This window comes from Chiloscyllium punctatum, chromosome 51 (assembly GCF_047496795.1).
Source record: "Chiloscyllium punctatum isolate Juve2018m chromosome 51, sChiPun1.3, whole genome shotgun sequence".
In the NCBI taxonomy this organism is placed as follows: Eukaryota; Metazoa; Chordata; class Chondrichthyes; order Orectolobiformes; family Hemiscylliidae; genus Chiloscyllium; species Chiloscyllium punctatum.
The window spans coordinates 32,160,043-32,178,398 of record NC_092789.1 but is presented as its reverse complement, the minus strand read 5'-3'; the positions used below and the strand labels follow the sequence as shown (position 1 = coordinate 32,178,398).

The 18,356-nt window shown below is 45.6% G+C and overlaps 1 protein-coding gene across 1 annotated transcript in view; it reads left to right on the top strand.

Moving 5' to 3' along the window:
- hirip3 (HIRA interacting protein 3) overlaps positions 1-15,717 on the top strand; it is a 36,759-nt gene extending 21,042 nt beyond the window's left edge. The window contains exon 7 of the mRNA XM_072566610.1: positions 14,464-15,717. Within this exon, the coding sequence (XP_072422711.1) occupies positions 14,464-14,636 (173 nt within the window). The 3' untranslated portion in view covers positions 14,637-15,717. The remainder of the gene's footprint in view (positions 1-14,463) is intronic.
- Positions 15,718-18,356: the final 2,639 nt, after the last annotated feature.

Below are 18,356 nucleotides of genomic sequence, written 5' to 3'. Positions count from 1 at the left end.
ATGTGTGTATGTGTGTGTGTATCTGGATGTATGTGTGTGTGTGTATCTGGATGTGTGTGTGTGTGTGTATCTGGATGTATGTATGTGTGTGTATCTGGATGTGTGTGTGTGTGTGTATCTGGATGTATGTGTGTGTGTGTATCTGGATGTGTGTGTGTGTGTGTATCTGGATGTGTGTGTGTGTGTGTATCTGGATGTGTGTGTGTGTGTGTATCTGGATGTGTGTGTGTGTGTCTGGATGTATGTGTGTGTGTGTATCTGGATGTGTGTGTGTGTGTGTGTATCTGGATGTATGTATGTGTGTGTATCTGGATGTATGTGTGTGTGTGTATCTGGATGTATGTGTGTATCTGGATGTATGTGTGTGTGTGTATCTGGATGTATGTGTGTGTGTGTATCTGGATGTATGTGTGTGTGTGTATCTGGATGTAGTGTGTGTGTGTGTATCTGGATGTATGTGTGTGTGTGTGTATCTGGATGTATGTGTGTGTGTGTATCTGGATGTATGTGTGTATCTGGATGTATGTGTGTGTGTGTGTATCTGGATGTATGTGTGTGTGTGTGTATCTGGATGTATGTGTGTGTGTGTATCTGGATGTTGTGTGTGTGGTATCTGGATGTATGTGTGTGTGTGTGTATCTGGATGTGTGTGTGTGTGTGTATCTGGATGTATGTATGTGTGTGTATCTGGATGTTGTGTGTGTGTGTGTATCTGGATGTGTGTGTGTGTGTGTATCTGGATGTATGTGTGTGTGTGTATCTGGATGTGTGTGTGTGTGTATCTGGATGTATGTATGTGTGTGTATCTGGATGTGTGTGTGTGTGTGTGTATCTGGATGTATGTGTGTGTGTGTATCTGGATGTGTGTGTGTGTGTGTATCTGGATGTGTGTGTGTGTGTGTATCTGGATGTGTGTGTGTGTGTGTATCTGGATGTATGTATGTGTGTGTATCTGGATGTGTGTGTGTGTGTATCTGGATGTGTGTGTGTGTGTGTATCTGGATGTATGTATGTGTGTGTGTATCTGGATGTATGTGTGTGTGTGTATCTGGATGTATGTGTGTGTGTGTATCTGGATGTATGTGTGTGTGTGTATCTGGATGTATGTGTGTGTGTGTGTATCTGGATGTATGTGTGTGTGTGTATCTGGATGTATGTGTGTGTGTGTATCTGGATGTATGTGTGTGTGTGTATCTGGATGTGTGTGTGTGTGTGTGTATCTGGATGTATGTGTGTGTGTGTGTATCTGGATGTATGTGTGTGTGTGTGTATCTGGATGTGTGTGTGTGTGTGTATCTGGATGTATGTATGTGTGTGTATCTGGATGTGTGTGTGTGTATCTGGATGTGTGTGTGTGTATCTGGATGTATGTGTGTGTGTGTGTGTATCTGGATGTATGTGTGTGTGTGTATCTGGATGTGTGTGTGTGTGTGTATCTGGATGTATGTGTGTGTGTGTATCTGGATGTATGTGTGTGTGTGTGTATCTGGATGTATGTGTGTGTGTGTATCTGGATGTATGTGTGTGTGTGTATCTGGATGTGTGTGTGTGTGTGTATCTGGATGTGTGTGTGTGTGTGTATCTGGATGTATGTATGTGTGTGTATCTGGATGTGTGTGTGTGTGTGTATCTGGATGTATGTGTGTGTGTGTATCTGGATGTGTGTGTGTGTGTGTATCTGGATGTATGTGTGTGTGTGTATCTGGATGTATGTGTGTGTGTGTATCTGGATGTGTGTGTGTGTATCTGGATGTATGTGTGTGTGTGTATCTGGATGTATGTGTGTGTGTATCTGGATGTGTGTGTGTGTGTGTATCTGGATGTGTGTGTGTGTGTGTATCTGGATGTGTGTGTGTGTGTGTGTATCTGGATGTATGTGTGTGTGTGTATCTGGATGTGTGTGTGTGTGTGTGTATCTGGATGTATGTATGTGTGTGTATCTGGATGTGTGTGTGTGTGTGTGTGTATCTGGATGTATGTGTGTGTGTGTATCTGGATGTGTGTGTGTGTGTGTATCTGGATGTGTGTGTGTGTGTGTATCTGGATGTGTGTGTGTGTGTGTATCTGGATGTGTGTGTGTGTGTGTATCTGGATGTGTGTGTGTGTATCTGGATGTATGTGTGTGTGTGTATCTGGATGTGTGTGTGTGTGTGTGTATCTGGATGTATGTATGTGTGTGTATCTGGATGTATGTGTGTGTGTGTATCTGGATGTATGTGTGTATCTGGATGTATGTGTGTGTGTGTGTATCTGGATGTATGTGTGTGTGTGTATCTGGATGTATGTGTGTGTGTGTATCTGGATGTATGTGTGTGTGTGTGTATCTGGATGTATGTGTGTGTGTGTGTGTATCTGGATGTATGTGTGTATCTGGATGTATGTGTGTGTGTGTATCTGGATGTATGTGTGTGTGTGTATCTGGATGTGTGTGTGTGTGTATCTGGATGTATGTGTGTGTGTGTGTATCTGGATGTGTGTGTGTGTGTGTGTGTATCTGGATGTATGTGTGTGTGTGTATCTGGATGTATGTGTGTGTGTGTATCTGGATGTGTGTGTGTGTGTGTATCTGGATGTATGTATGTGTGTGTATCTGGATGTGTGTGTGTGTGTATCTGGATGTATGTATGTGTGTGTATCTGGATGTGTGTGTGTGTGTGTATCTGGATGTATGTGTGTGTGTGTATCTGGATGTGTGTGTGTGTGTGTATCTGGATGTGTGTGTGTGTGTGTATCTGGATGTGTGTGTGTGTGTGTATCTGGATGTATGTATGTGTGTGTATCTGGATGTGTGTGTGTGTGTGTATCTGGATGTGTGTGTGTGTGTGTATCTGGATGTATGTGTGTGTGTGTATCTGGATGTATGTATGTGTGTGTATCTGGATGTATGTATGTGTGTGTATCTGGATGTGTGTGTGTGTGTATCTGGATGTGTGTGTGTGTGTGTATCTGGATGTATGTATGTGTGTGTGTATCTGGATGTATGTGTGTGTGTGTATCTGGATGTATGTGTGTGTGTGTATCTGGATGTATGTGTGTGTGTGTATCTGGATGTATGTGTGTGTGTGTGTGTATCTGGATGTATGTATGTGTGTGTGTATCTGGATGTATGTGTGTGTGTGTATCTGGATGTATGTGTGTGTGTGTATCTGGATGTATGTGTGTGTGTGTATCTGGATGTATGTGTGTGTGTGTGTATCTGGATGTATGTATGTGTGTGTGTATCTGGATGTATGTGTGTGTGTGTATCTGGATGTATGTGTGTGTGTATCTGGATGTATGTGTGTGTGTGTATCTGGATGTATGTGTGTGTGTGTATCTGGATGTATGTGTGTGTGTGTATCTGGATGTATGTGTGTGTGTGTGTATCTGGATGTATGTGTGTGTGTGTGTATCTGGATGTATGTGTGTGTGTGTATCTGGATGTATGTATGTGTGTGTATCTGGATGTATGTGTGTGTGTGTGTATCTGGATGTATGTGTGTGTGTGTATCTGGATGTATGTGTGTGTGTGTATCTGGATGTATGTATGTGTGTGTGTATCTGGATGTATGTGTGTGTGTGTATCTGGATGTATGTGTGTGTGTATCTGGATGTATGTGTGTGTGTGTATCTGGATGTATGTGTGTGTGTGTATCTGGATGTTGTGTGTGTGTGTATCTGGATGTATGTGTGTGTGTGTGTATCTGGATGTATGTGTGTGTGTGTATCTGGATGTATGTGTGTGTGTGTATCTGGATGTATGTGTGTGTGTATCTGGATGTATGTGTGTGTGTGTATCTGGATGTATGTGTGTGTGTGTATCTGGATGTATGTGTGTGTGTGTATCTGGATGTGTGTGTGTGTGTATCTGGATGTATGTGTGTGTGTATCTGGATGTATGTGTGTGTGTGTATCTGGATGTGTGTGTGTGTGTGTATCTGGATGTATGTGTGTGTGTGTATCTGGATGTGTGTGTGTGTGTGTATCTGGATGTATGTATGTGTGTGTATCTGGATGTGTGTGTGTGTGTGTATCTGGATGTATGTGTGTGTGTGTATCTGGATGTGTGTGTGTGTGTGTATCTGGATGTATGTGTGTGTGTGTATCTGGATGTATGTATGTGTGTGTATCTGGATGTATGTGTGTGTGTGTGTGTATCTGGATGTATGTGTGTGTGTGTATCTGGATGTATGTATGTGTGTGTATCTGGATGTATGTGTGTGTGTATCTGGATGTATGTGTGTGTGTGTGTATCTGGATGTATGTGTGTGTGTATCTGGATGTATGTATGTGTGTGTATCTGGATGTGTGTGTGTGTGTATCTGGATGTATGTGTGTGTGTATCTGGATGTGTGTGTGTGTGTGTATCTGGATGTATGTGTGTGTGTGTGTGTATCTGGATGTGTGTGTGTGTGTGTATCTGGATGTATGTGTGTGTGTGTATCTGGATGTATGTGTGTGTGTGTATCTGGATGTATGTATGTGTGTGTATCTGGATGTGTGTGTGTGTGTATCTGGATGTATGTGTGTGTGTGTATCTGGATGTGTGTGTGTGTGTGTATCTGGATGTATGTGTGTGTGTGTATCTGGATGTATGTATGTGTGTGTATCTGGATGTATGTGTGTGTGTGTGTATCTGGATGTATGTGTGTGTGTGTATCTGGATGTATGTATGTGTGTGTATCTGGATGTATGTGTGTGTGTATCGGGATGTATGTGTGTGTGTGTGTATCTGGATGTATGTGTGTGTGTGTATCTGGATGTATGTATGTGTGTGTATCTGGATGTGTGTGTGTGTGTGTGTATCTGGATGTATGTGTGTGTGTATCTGGATGTGTGTGTGTGTGTGTATCTGGATGTATGTGTGTGTGTGTGTGTATCTGGATGTATGTGTGTGTGTGTATCTGGATGTATGTGTGTGTGTGTATCTGGATGTATGTGTGTGTGTGTATCTGGATGTATGTGTGTGTGTGTGTATCTGGATGTATGTGTGTGTGTGTATCTGGATGTATGTGTGTGTGTGTATCTGGATGTATGTGTGTGTGTGTATCTGGATGTGTGTGTGTGTGTGTATCTGGATGTATGTGTGTGTGTGTGTATCTGGATGTATGTGTGTGTGTGTGTATCTGGATGTGTGTGTGTGTGTATCTGGATGTATGTATGTGTGTGTATCTGGATGTGTGTGTGTGTGTATCTGGATGTATGTGTGTGTGTGTATCTGGATGTGTGTGTGTGTGTGTATCTGGATGTATGTGTGTGTGTGTGTGTGTATCTGGATGTATGTGTGTGTGTGTATCTGGATGTGTGTGTGTGTGTGTATCTGGATGTATGTGTGTGTGTGTATCTGGATGTATGTGTGTGTGTGTATCTGGATGTATGTGTGTGTGTGTGTATCTGGATGTATGTGTGTGTGTGTATCTGGATGTGTGTGTGTGTGTGTATCTGGATGTGTGTGTGTGTGTGTATCTGGATGTATGTATGTGTGTGTATCTGGATGTGTGTGTGTGTGTGTGTATCTGGATGTATGTGTGTGTGTGTATCTGGATGTGTGTGTGTGTGTGTATCTGGATGTATGTGTGTGTGTGTATCTGGATGTGTGTGTGTGTGTGTATCTGGATGTGTGTGTGTGTATCTGGATGTATGTGTGTGTGTGTATCTGGATGTATGTGTGTGTGTATCTGGATGTGTGTGTGTGTGTGTATCTGGATGTGTGTGTGTGTGTGTATCTGGATGTGTGTGTGTGTGTGTGTATCTGGATGTGTGTGTGTGTGTGTATCTGGATGTATGTATGTGTGTGTATCTGGATGTGTGTGTGTGTGTGTATCTGGATGTGTGTGTGTGTGTGTATCTGGATGTGTGTGTGTGTGTGTATCTGGATGTGTGTGTGTGTGTGTGTGTATCTGGATGTGTGTGTGTGTGTGTGTATCTGGATGTATGTGTGTGTGTGTATCTGGATGTGTGTGTGTGTGTGTGTATCTGGATGTATGTATGTGTGTGTATCTGGATGTATGTGTGTGTGAGTATCTGGATGTATGTGTGTATCTGGATGTATGTGTGTGTGTGTGTATCTGGATGTATGTGTGTGTGTGTATCTGGATGTATGTGTGTGTGTGTATCTGGATGTATGTGTGTGTGTGTGTATCTGGATGTATGTGTGTATCTGGATGTATGTGTGTGTGTGTGTATCTGGATGTATGTGTGTGTGTGTGTATCTGGATGTATGTGTGTGTGTGTATCTGGATGTGTGTGTGTGTGTATCTGGATGTATGTGTGTGTGTGTGTATCTGGATGTGTGTGTGTGTGTGTATCTGGATGTATGTATGTGTGTGTATCTGGATGTGTGTGTGTGTGTGTGTATCTGGATGTGTGTGTGTGTGTGTGTGTGTATCTGGATGTATGTATGTGTGTGTATCTGGATGTGTGTGTGTGTGTGTATCTGGATGTATGTATGTGTGTGTATCTGGATGTGTGTGTGTGTGTGTGTATCTGGATGTATGTGTGTGTGTGTATCTGGATGTGTGTGTGTGTGTGTATCTGGATGTGTGTGTGTGTGTATCTGGATGTGTGTGTGTGTGTGTATCTGGATGTATGTATGTGTGTGTATCTGGATGTGTGTGTGTGTGTGTATCTGGATGTATGTGTGTGTGTGTATCTGGATGTATGTATGTGTGTGTATCTGGATGTGTGTGTGTGTGTATCTGGATGTGTGTGTGTGTATCTGGATGTGTGTGTGTGTGTATCTGGATGTATGTATGTGTGTGTATCTGGATGTGTGTGTGTGTGTGTGTGTGTATCTGGATGTATGTGTGTGTGTGTGTATCTGGATGTATGTGTGTGTGTGTGTATCTGGATGTGTGTGTGTGTGTGTATCTGGATGTATGTGTGTGTGTGTGTATCTGGATGTATGTGTGTGTGTGTGTTTCTGGATGTGTGTGTGTGTGTGTATCTGGATGTATGTATGTGTGTGTATCTGGATGTGTGTGTGTGTTGTGTATCTGGATGTATGTGTGTGTGTGTGTGTATCTGGATGTATGTGTGTGTGTGTATCTGGATGTGTGTGTGTGTGTGTATCTGGATGTGTGTGTGTGTGTGTATCTGGATGTGTGTGTGTGTGTGTATCTGGATGTATGTATGTGTGTGTATCTGGATGTGTGTGTGTATCTGGATGTATGTGTGTGTGTGTGTATCTGGATGTATGTGTGTGTGTGTATCTGGATGTGTGTGTGTGTGTGTATCTGGATGTATGTGTGTGTGTGTGTATCTGGATGTATGTGTGTGTGTGTATCTGGATGTATGTGTGTGTGTGTATCTGGATGTATGTGTGTGTGTGTATCTGGATGTGTGTGTGTGTGTATCTGGATGTATGTATGTGTGTGTATCTGGATGTGTGTGTGTGTGTGTATCTGGATGTATGTGTGTGTGTGTATCTGGATGTATGTGTGTGTGTGTATCTGGATGTATGTGTGTGTGTGTATCTGGATGTATGTGTGTGTGTGTATCTGGATGTATGTGTGTGTGTATCTGGATGTATGTGTGTGTGTGTATCTGGATGTATGTGTGTGTGTATGTATCTGGATGTATGTGTGTGTGTGTGTATCTGGATGTATGTATGTGTGTATCTGGATGTATGTGTGTATGTGTGTATCTGGATGTATGTGTGTGTGTGTATCTGGATGTATGTGTGTATGTGTGTATCTGGGTGTATGTGTGTGTGTGTATCTGGATGTATGTATGTATGTGTGTATCTGGATGTATGTGTGTGTGTGTGTATCTGGATGTATGTATGTATGTGTGTATCTGGATGTATGTGTGTGTGTTTGTATCTGGATGTATGTGTGTGTATGTATCTGGATGTGTGTGTGTGTGTGTGTATCTGGATGTATGTGTGTGTGTTTGTATCTGGATGTATGTGTGTGTATGTATCTGGATGTATGTGTGTGTGTGTATCTGGATGTATGTGTGTGTGTACCTGGATGTATGTGTGTGTGTGTGTATCTGGATGTATGTGTGTGTGTGTGTATCTGGATGTTTGTGTGTATCTGGATGTATGTGTGTGTGTGTGTGTATCTGGATGTATGTGTCTGTGTGTATCTGGATGTATGTATGTATGTGTGTATCTGGATGTATGTATGTATGTGTGTATCTGGATGTATGTATGTGTGTGTGTATCTGGATGTATGTGTGTGTGTGTATCTGGATGTATGTGTGTGTGTGTATCTGGATGTATGTGTGTGTGTATCTGGATGTATGTGTGTGTGTGTATCTGGATGTATGTGTGTGTGTATGTATCTGGATGTATGTGTGTGTGTGTGTATCTGGATGTATGTATGTGTGTATCTGGATGTATGTGTGTATGTGTGTATCTGGATGTATGTGTGTGTGTGTATCTGGATGTATGTGTGTATGTGTGTATCTGGGTGTATGTGTGTGTGTGTATCTGGATGTATGTATGTATGTGTGTATCTGGATGTATGTGTGTGTGTGTGTATCTGGATGTATGTATGTATGTGTGTATCTGGATGTATGTGTGTGTGTTTGTATCTGGATGTATGTGTGTGTATGTATCTGGATGTGTGTGTGTGTGTGTGTATCTGGATGTATGTGTGTGTGTTTGTATCTGGATGTATGTGTGTGTATGTATCTGGATGTATGTGTGTGTGTGTATCTGGATGTATGTGTGTGTGTACCTGGATGTATGTGTGTGTGTGTGTATCTGGATGTATGTGTGTGTGTGTGTATCTGGATGTTTGTGTGTATCTGGATGTATGTGTGTGTGTGTGTGTATCTGGATGTATGTGTCTGTGTGTATCTGGATGTATGTATGTATGTGTGTATCTGGATGTATGTATGTATGTGTGTATCTGGATGTATGTATGTGTGTGTGTATCTGGATGTATGTGTGTGTGTGTATCTGGATGTATGTGTGTGTGTGTGTGTATCTGGATGTATGTGTGTGTGTATCTGGATGTATGTGTGTGTGTGTGTATCTGGATGTATGTGTGTGTGTGTATCTGGATGTGTGTGTGTGTGTATCTGGATGTATGTGTGTGTGTGTATCTGGATGTATGTGTGTGTGTGTATCTGGATGTATGTGTGTGTGTGTGTATCTGGATGTATGTGTGTGTGTGTATATCTGGATGTATGTGTGTGTGTGTATCTGGATGTGTGTGTGTGTGTGTATCTGGATGTATGTGTGTGTGTGTGTATCTGGATGTATGTGTGTGTGTGTGTATCTGGATGTATGTGTGTGTGTGTGTATCTGGATGTATGTGTGTGTGTGTATCTGGATGTATGTGTGTGTGTGTGTATCTGGATGTATGTGTGTGTGTGTGTATCTGGATGTATGTGTGTGTGTGTATCTGGATGTATGTGTGTGTGTGTGTATCTGGATGTATGTGTGTGTGTGTGTATCTGGATGTATGTGTGTGTGTGTGTATCTGGATGTATGTGTGTGTGTGTCTGGATGTATGTGTGTGTGTGTATCTGGATGTATGTGTGTGAGTGTATCTGGATGTATGTGTGTGTGTGTATCTGGATGTATGTGTGTGTGTGTATCTGGATGTATGTGTGTGTGTATCTGGATGTATGTGTGTGTGTGTATCTGGATGTATGTGTGTGTGTGTATCTGGATGTATGTGTGTGTGTGTGTATCTGGATGTATGTGTGTGTGTGTGTATCTGGATGTATGTGTGTGTGTGTGTATCTGGATGTATGTGTGTGTGTGTGTATCTGGATGTATGTGTGTGTATGTATCTGGATGTATGTGTGTGTGTGTGTATCTGGATGTATGTGTGTGTGTGTATCTGGATGTATGTGTGTGTGTGTATCTGGATGTATGTGTGTGTGTGTGTGTGTATCTGGATGTATGTGTGTGTGTGTATCTGGATGTATGTGTGTGTGTATCTGGATGTATGTGTGTGTGTGTATCTGGATGTATGTGTGTGTGTGTATCTGGATGTATGTGTGTGTGTGTATCTGGATGTATGTGTGTGTGTGTATCTGGATGTGTGTGTGTGTGTGTATCTGGATGTATGTGTGTGTGTATCTGGATGTATGTGTGTGTGTGTATCTGGATGTATGTGTGTGTGTGTGTATCTGGATGTATGTGTGTGTGTGTATCTGGATGTATGTGTGTGTGTGTATCTGGATGTATGTGTGTGTGTGTATCTGGATGTATGTGTGTGTGTGTGTATCTGGATGTATGTGTGTGTGTATGTATCTGGATGTATGTGTGTGTGTGTATCTGGATGTATGTGTGTGTGTGTGTATCTGGATGTATGTGTGTGTGTGTATCTGGATGTATGTGTGTGTGTGTATCTGGATGTATGTGTGTGTGTGTATCTGGATGTATGTGTGTGTGTGTATCTGGATGTGTGTGTGTGTGTGTATCTGGATGTATGTGTGTGTGTGTATCTGGATGTGTGTGTGTGTGTGTATCTGGATGTATGTGTGTGTGTGTATCTGGATGTATGTGTGTGTGTGTATCTGGATGTATGTGTGTGTGTGTATCTGGATGTATGTGTGTGTGTGTATCTGGATGTATGTGTGTGTGTGTATCTGGATGTGTGTGTGTGTGCATCTGGATGTATGTGTGTGTGTATGTATCTGGATGTATGTGTGTGTGTGTATCTGGATGTATGTGTGTGTGTGTGTATCTGGATGTATGTGTGTGTGTGTATCTGGATGTATGTGTGTGTGTGTATCTGGATGTATGTGTGTGTGTGTGTGTATCTGGATGTGTGTGTGTGTGTATCTGGATGTATGTGTGTGTGTGTATCTGGATGTATGTGTGTGTGTGTGTATCTGGATGTATGTGTGTGTGTGTGTATCTGGATGTATGTGTGTGTGTGTGTGTGTATCTGGATGTGTGTGTGTGTGTATCTGGATGTATGTGTGTGTGTGTATCTGGATGTATGTGTGTGTGTGTGTATCTGGATGTATGTGTGTGTGTGTGTATCTGGATGTATGTGTGTGTGTATGTATCTGGATGTATGTGTGTGTGTGTATCTGGATGTATGTGTGTGTGTGTGTATCTGGATGTATGTGTGTGTGTGTATCTGGATGTATGTGTGTGTGTATCTGGATGTATGTGTGTGTGTGTATCTGGATGTATGTGTGTGTGTGTGTGTATCTGGATGTATGTGTGTGTGTGTATCTGGATGTATGTATGTGTGTGTATCTGGATGTATGTGTGTGTGTGTGTGTATCTGGATGTATGTGTGTGTGTGTATCTGGATGTATGTGTGTGTGTGTATCTGGATGTATGTATGTGTGTGTGTATCTGGATGTATGTGTGTGTGTGTATCTGGATGTATGTGTGTGTGTGTGTATCTGGATGTATGTGTGTGTGTATCTGGATGTATGTGTGTGTGTATGTATCTGGATGTATGTGTGTGTGTGTATCTGGATGTATGTGTGTGTGTGTGTATCTGGATGTATGTGTGTGTGTGTGTATCTGGATGTATGTGTGTGTGTGTGTGTATCTGGATGTATGTGTCTGTGTGTGTATCTGGATGTATGTGTGTGTGTGTATCTGGATGTATGTATGTGTGTGTGTATCTGGATGTATGTGTGTGTGTGTATCTGGATGTATGTGTGTGTGTGTGTATCTGGATGTATGTGTGTGTGTGTATCTGGATGTATGTGTGTGTGTGTGTGTATCTGGATGTATGTGTGTGTGTGTATCTGGATGTATGTGTGTGTGTGTATCTGGATGTATGTGTGTGTATGTATCTGGATGTATGTGTGTGTGTGTATCTGGATGTATGTGTGTGTGTGTGTATCTGGATGTATGTGTGTGTGTGTGTGTGTGTGTATCTGGATGTATGTGTGTGTGTGTGTATCTGGATGTATGTGTGTGTGTGTATCTGGATGTATGTGTGTGTGTATCTGGATGTATGTGTGTGTGTATGTATCTGGATGTATGTGTGTGTGTGTATCTGGATGTTTGTGTGTATCTGGATGTATGTGTGTGTGTGTGTGTATCTGGATGTATGTGTGTGTGTATGTATCTGTATGTGTGTGTGTGTGTGTATGTATCTGGATGTATGTGTGTGTGTGTATCTGGATGTATGTGTGTGTGTGTGTGTATCTGGATGTATGTGTGTGTGTCTATCTGGATGTATGTGTGTGTGTGTGTATGTATCTGGATGTATGTGTGTGTGTGTATCTGGATGTATGTGTGTGTGTGTATCTGGATGTATGTGTGTGTGTGTATCTGGATGTATGTGTGTGTGTGTGTGTATCTGGATGTATGTGTGTGTGTATCTGGATGTATGTGTGTGTGTGTATCTGGATGTATGTGTGTGTGTGTGTATCTGGATGTATGTGTGTGTGTGTATCTGGATGTATGTGTGTGTGTGTGTGTATCTGGATGTATGTGTGTGTGTGTGTGTATCTGGATGTATGTGTGTGTGTGTATCTGGATGTATGTGTGTGTGTGTATCTGGATGTATGTGTGTGTGTGTGTATCTGGATGTATGTGTGTGTGTGTGTATCTGGATGTATGTGTGTGTGTGTATCTGGATGTATGTGTGTGTGTGTGTGTATCTGGATGTATGTGTGTGTGTGTGTATCTGGATGTATGTGTGTGTGTGTGTATCTGGATGTATGTGTGTGTGTGTATCTGGATGTATGTGTGTGTGTGTATCTGGATGTATGTGTGTGTGTGTGTGTATCTGGATGTATGTGTGTGTGTGTGTATCTGGATGTATGTGTGTGTGTGTGTATCTGGATGTATGTGTGTGTGTGTATCTGGATGTATGTGTGTGTGTGTGTATCTGGATGTATGTGTGTGTGTGTATCTGGATGTATGTGTGTGTGTGTGTATCTGGATGTGTGTGTGTGTGTGTGTATCTGGATGTATGTGTGTGTGTGTGTATCTGGATGTATGTGTGTGTGTGTGTATCTGGATGTATGTGTGTGTGTGTATCTGGATGTATGTGTGTGTGTGTGTGTATCTGGATGTATGTGTGTGTGTGTGTATCTGGATGTATGTGTGTGTGTGTGTATCTGGATGTATGTGTGTGTGTATGTGGATGTATGTGTGTGTGTGTGTATCTGGATGTATGTGTGTGTGTGTGTATCTGGATGTATGTGTGTGTGTGTATCTGGATGTATGTGTGTGTGTGTATCTGGATGTATGTGTGTGTGTGTGTATCTGGATGTATGTGTGTGTGTGTGTATCTGGATGTATGTGTGTGTGTGTGTATCTGGATGTATGTGTGTGTGTGTGTATCTGGATGTATGTGTGTGTGTGTATCTGGATGTATGTGTGTGTGTGTATCTGGATGTATGTGTGTGTGTGTGTATCTGGATGTATGTGTGTGTGTGTGTATCTGGATGTATGTGTGTGTGTGTATCTGGATGTATGTGTGTGTGTGTGTATCTGGATGTATGTGTGTGTGTGTATCTGGATGTATGTGTGTGTGTGTGTATCTGGATGTATGTGTGTGTGTGTATCTGGATGTATGTGTGTGTGTGTATCTGGATGTGTGTGTGTGTGTGTATCTGGATGTATGTGTGTGTGTGTATCTGGATGTATGTGTGTGTGTGTATCTGGATGTGTGTGTGTGTGTGTATCTGGATGTATGTGTGTGTGTGTATCTGGATGTATGTGTGTGTGTGTGTATCTGGATGTATGTGTGTGTGTGTATCTGGATGTGTGTGTGTGTGTGTGTATCTGGATGTATGTGTGTGTGTGTATCTGGATGTATGTGTGTGTGTGTATCTGGATGTATGTGTGTGTGTGTGTATCTGGATGTATGTGTGTGTGTGTATCTGGATGTGTGTGTGTGTGTGTATCTGGATGTGTGTGTGTGTGTGTATCTGGATGTGTGTGTGTGTGTGTATCTGGATGTATGTGTGTGTGTGTGTATCTGGATGTATGTGTGTGTGTGTGTATCTGGATGTATGTGTGTGTGTGTGTATCTGGATGTATGTGTGTGTGTGTGTATCTGGATGTATGTGTGCGTGTGTATCTGGATGTATGTGTGTGTGTGTATCTGGATGTATGTGTGTGTGTGTGTATCTGGATGTGTGTGTGTGTGTGTATCTGGATGTATGTGTGTGTGTGTATCTGGATGTGTGTGTGTGTGTGTGTATCTGGATGTATGTGTGTGTGTATGTATCTGGATGTATGTGTGTGTGTGTGTATCTGGATGTATGTGTGTGTGTGTGTATCTGGATGTATGTGTGTGTGTCTCTGGTTGTGAGAATGTGTCTGTGTGTGTGTCTCTCTGGGTCTGTGTGTGTAACTCAGTGTGTGAGTGTGTATCTCGGTGTGTGTGTATGTCTCTGGGAATTTGTGAGTGTGTGTTTCTGGGGGTGTGAGTGTGTATATCTGGGTGTGAGAGTGCATCTGAGTGTGCGTGTGTGTGTGTGTGTGCACGCGCATCCCCAGCGAGGGTCAGACCCTTGCAGACAGAAGTGACCCTGATGGGACCTCCTTGTGTGAGTGTGTGTGTGTGTCTCTATATTCCCCAGGGCGCCCTCGCCGTCGGAGGGGAACATCCTGGGACCTGGACCCCATTCGCCCGGAGAGCTACAAGCGAACCCTACCGTCCGATTCAGACGAGGAGCTGGAGGAGCGGCCCAGGAAGCTGACCATGTGGTCGAACCTGCAGGGACTGATCAGCGATGACTGTGAGAGTGAATGAACTGGGAGCCTGTCAGTCAGTGTGCTCACTCACTGTCACCACCACCACCACTACCACTGCTGCTCCAGGCCCACCACTCTCATCCCCTCCCTGTCCCCTCTACACCTTGCTCCTGGCACTTCCCCTCTCCGTCCTTCCCCCTCTCTCCCCCCTCTCTCTCCTTCCCCACCCCATCCCTCTCTCTCCCTCTTTCCCCCCCATCCCTCTCTCCCTCCTTCCCCACATCCCTCTCTCCCCCCTTCCCCCCCATCCCTCTCTCCCCATCCTTCCCCCCCATCCCTCTCTCTCCCTTCTTCCCCTATCCCTCTCTCCCCACCTTCCCCCATCCCTCTCTCCCCATCCTTCTCTCCCCATCCTTCCCCCTCTCCTTCCCCCTCTCTCCCTCCTTCCCCCATCCCTCTCTCCCCCTCCTTCCCCCCATCCCTCTCTCTCCCTCCTTCCCCCTATCCCTCTCTCTCTCTCCTTCCCCCCCCGTCTCCATCCTTCCCCCATCCCTCTCTCCCTCCTTCCCCCATCCCTCCCTCCCCCGCATCCCTCTCCCCCTCGTTCCCTCTCTCCCTCTCCCTCTCCCTCTCTCTCTCTCTCTCCTTCCCCCTCTCTCCCTCCTTCCCCCATCTCTCTCTCTCTCTCCCTCCTTCCCCCTCTGCCTCTCTCCCCCTCCTTCTTCCTTCCCCCCCACCTCCCCTCCTCGTGTGGAGAATTCTCATAGCTCCTTCCTCCCCCTCTGTCAGGCCCTCACCCTGCTCCGATAGCCTTCCCCCATCCTCTTTCCCTGCCTTCCTCAGTTGCACAGCTCCCCTTCCCCGTCTCCCATCCCGGGCTCTCAGGAGAGTTTCGAGGCCAGGCCAGTGGGAACGCGAAAGAGAGAGGGAGCGTGTGGCAGTGGAAGATGGGCCGAAAGGACTTCTCTGGTTAGTCACTGAATCCGTTTCCGGCCGTTCGGTGCGGGCAGTTCAAAATGCAGATCGACCGACGACAAGCAGAGACTTGGGACAATCCGCACGCACGCATGGCAGCTGCTTGTGATTTTGTATGTGGGATGGGTTGGGGTATGTAAATAAACATGGAATCACACACGGTTCATCAGCGTGCTCTTCATAAACAAAGGTCTCAGACAGGCCAAGTTCATGTTACAACCCAATGTTAATCCGGCTGCCTCACACTGTCACTCAGTAACCTCTCCCCCCCCAGTGCCCTGTGTTACTGACTGTATCCCTACTGATGTTAATCCAGCTCCCTCACACTGTCCCTCAGTAACCCCTCTCCCCCCCCAGGGCCCTGTGTTACTGACTGTATCCCTACTGATGTTAATCCAGCTCCCTCACACTGTCACTCAGTAACCCCTCTCCCCCCCAGTGCCCTGTGTTACTGACTGTATCCCTACTGATGTTAATCCAGCTCCCTCACACTGTCACTCAGTAACCCCTCTCCCCCCCAGTGCCCTGTGTTACTGACTGTATCCCTACTGATGTTAATCCAGCTCCCTCACACTGTCACTCAGTAACCTCTCCCCCCCCAGTGCCCTGTGTTACTGACTGTATCCCTACTGATGTTAATCCAGCTCCCTCACACTGTCACTCAGTAACCCCTCTCCCCCCCAGTGCCCTGTGTTACTGACTGTATCCCGACTGATGTTAATCCAGCTCCCTCACACTGTCACTCAGTAACCTCTCCCCCCCCAGTGCCCTGTGTTACTGACTGTATCCCGACTGATGTTAATCCAGCTCCCTCACACTGTCACTCAGTAACCCCTCTCCCCCCCCAGGGCCCTGTGTTACTGACTGTATCCCTACTGATGTTAATCCCCCTCCCTCACACTGTCACTCAGTAACCCCTCTCCCCCCCAGGGCCCTGTGTTACTGACTGTATCCCTACTGATGTTAATCCCCCTCCCTCACACTGTCCCTCAGTAACCCCTCTCTCCCCCAGGGCCCTGTGTTACTGACTGTATCCCTACTGATGTTAATCCCCCTCCCTCACACTGTCACTCAGTAACCCCTCTCCCCCCCCCGCCCCCCCGGGCCCTGTGTTACTGACTGTATCCCTCCTGATGTTAATCCCCCTCCTTCACACTGTCACTCAGTAACCCCTCTCCCTCCCCCCCTAGTGCCCTGTGTTACTGACTGTATCCCTACTGATGTTAATCCCCCTCCCCCACACTGTCACTCAGTAACCCCTCTCCCCCCCCAGGGCCCTGTGTTACTGACTGTATCCCTACTGATGTTAATCCCCCTCCCCCACACTGTCCCTCAGTAACCCCTCTCCCCCCCAGGGCCCTGTGTTACTGACTGTATCCCTACTGATGTTAATCCCCCTCCCTCACACTGTCCCTCAGTAACCCCTCTCCCCCCCAGGGCCCTGTGTTACTGACTGTATCCCTATTGATGTTAATACAGCTCCCTCACCCTGTCACTCAGTAACCCCTCTCTCCCCCCCAGTGCCCTGTGTTATTGACTGTATACCAACTGATGTTAATCCAGCTCCCTCACACTGTCCCTCAGTAACCCCTCTCCCCCCCAGTGCCCTGTGTTACTGACTGTATCCCTACTGATGTTAATCCCCCTCCCTCACACTGTCACTCAGTAACCCCTCTCCCCCCCAGGGCCCTGTGTTACTGACTGTATCCCTACTGATGTTAATCCAGCTCCCCCACACTGTCCCTCAGTAACCCCTCTCCCCCCCAGGGCCCTGTGTTACTGACTGTATCCCTACTGATGTTAATCCAGCTCCCTCACACTGTCACTCAGTAACCCCTCTCCCTCCCCCCCTAGTGCCCTGTGTTACTGACTGTATCCCTACTGATGTTAATCCAGCTCCCTCACACTGTCACTCAGTAACCCCTCTTCCCCCCCAGGGCCCTGTGTTACTGACTGTATCCCTACTGATGTTAATCCCCCTCCCTCACACTGTCACTCAGTAACCCCTCTCCCTCCCCCCCTAGTGCCCTGTGTTACTGACTGTATCCCTACTGATGTTAATCCAGCTCCCTCACACTGTCCCTCAGTAACCCCTCTTCCCCCCCCCCCCCCCCCCCCCCCCCAGGGCCCTGTGTTACTGACTGTATCCCTACTGATGTTAATCCCCCTCCCTCACACTGTCCCTCAGTAACCCCACCCCCCCCACCCCCCCCTGTGTTACTGACTGTATCCCTACTGATGTTAATTCAGCTCCCTCACCCTGTCACTCAGTAACCCCTCTCCCCCCCAGGGCCCTGTGTTACTGACTGTATCCCTACTGATGTTAATCCAGCTCCCTCACACTGTCACTCAGTAACCCCTCTCCGCCCCCAGTGCCCTGTGTTACTGACTGTATCCCTACTGATGTTAATCCCCCTCCCTCACACTGTCACTCAGTAACCCCTCCCCCCCCAGGGCCCTGTGTTACTGACTGTATCCCTACTCATGTTAATCCAGCTCCCTCACACTGTCCCTCAGTAACCCCTCTCCCCCCCAGTGCCCTGTGTTACTGACTGTATCCCTACTGATGTTAATCCAGCTCCCTCACACTGTCCCTCAGTAACCCCTCTCCCCCCCCAGGGCCCTGTGTTACTGACTGTATCCCTACTGATGTTAATCCCCCTCCCTCACACTGTCCCTCAGTAACCCCTCTCCCCCCAAGGCCCTGTGTTACTGACTGTATCCCTACTGATGTTAATCCCGCTCCCTCACCCTGTCACTCAGTAACCCCTCTCCCCCCCCCAGCGCCCTGTGTTACTGACTG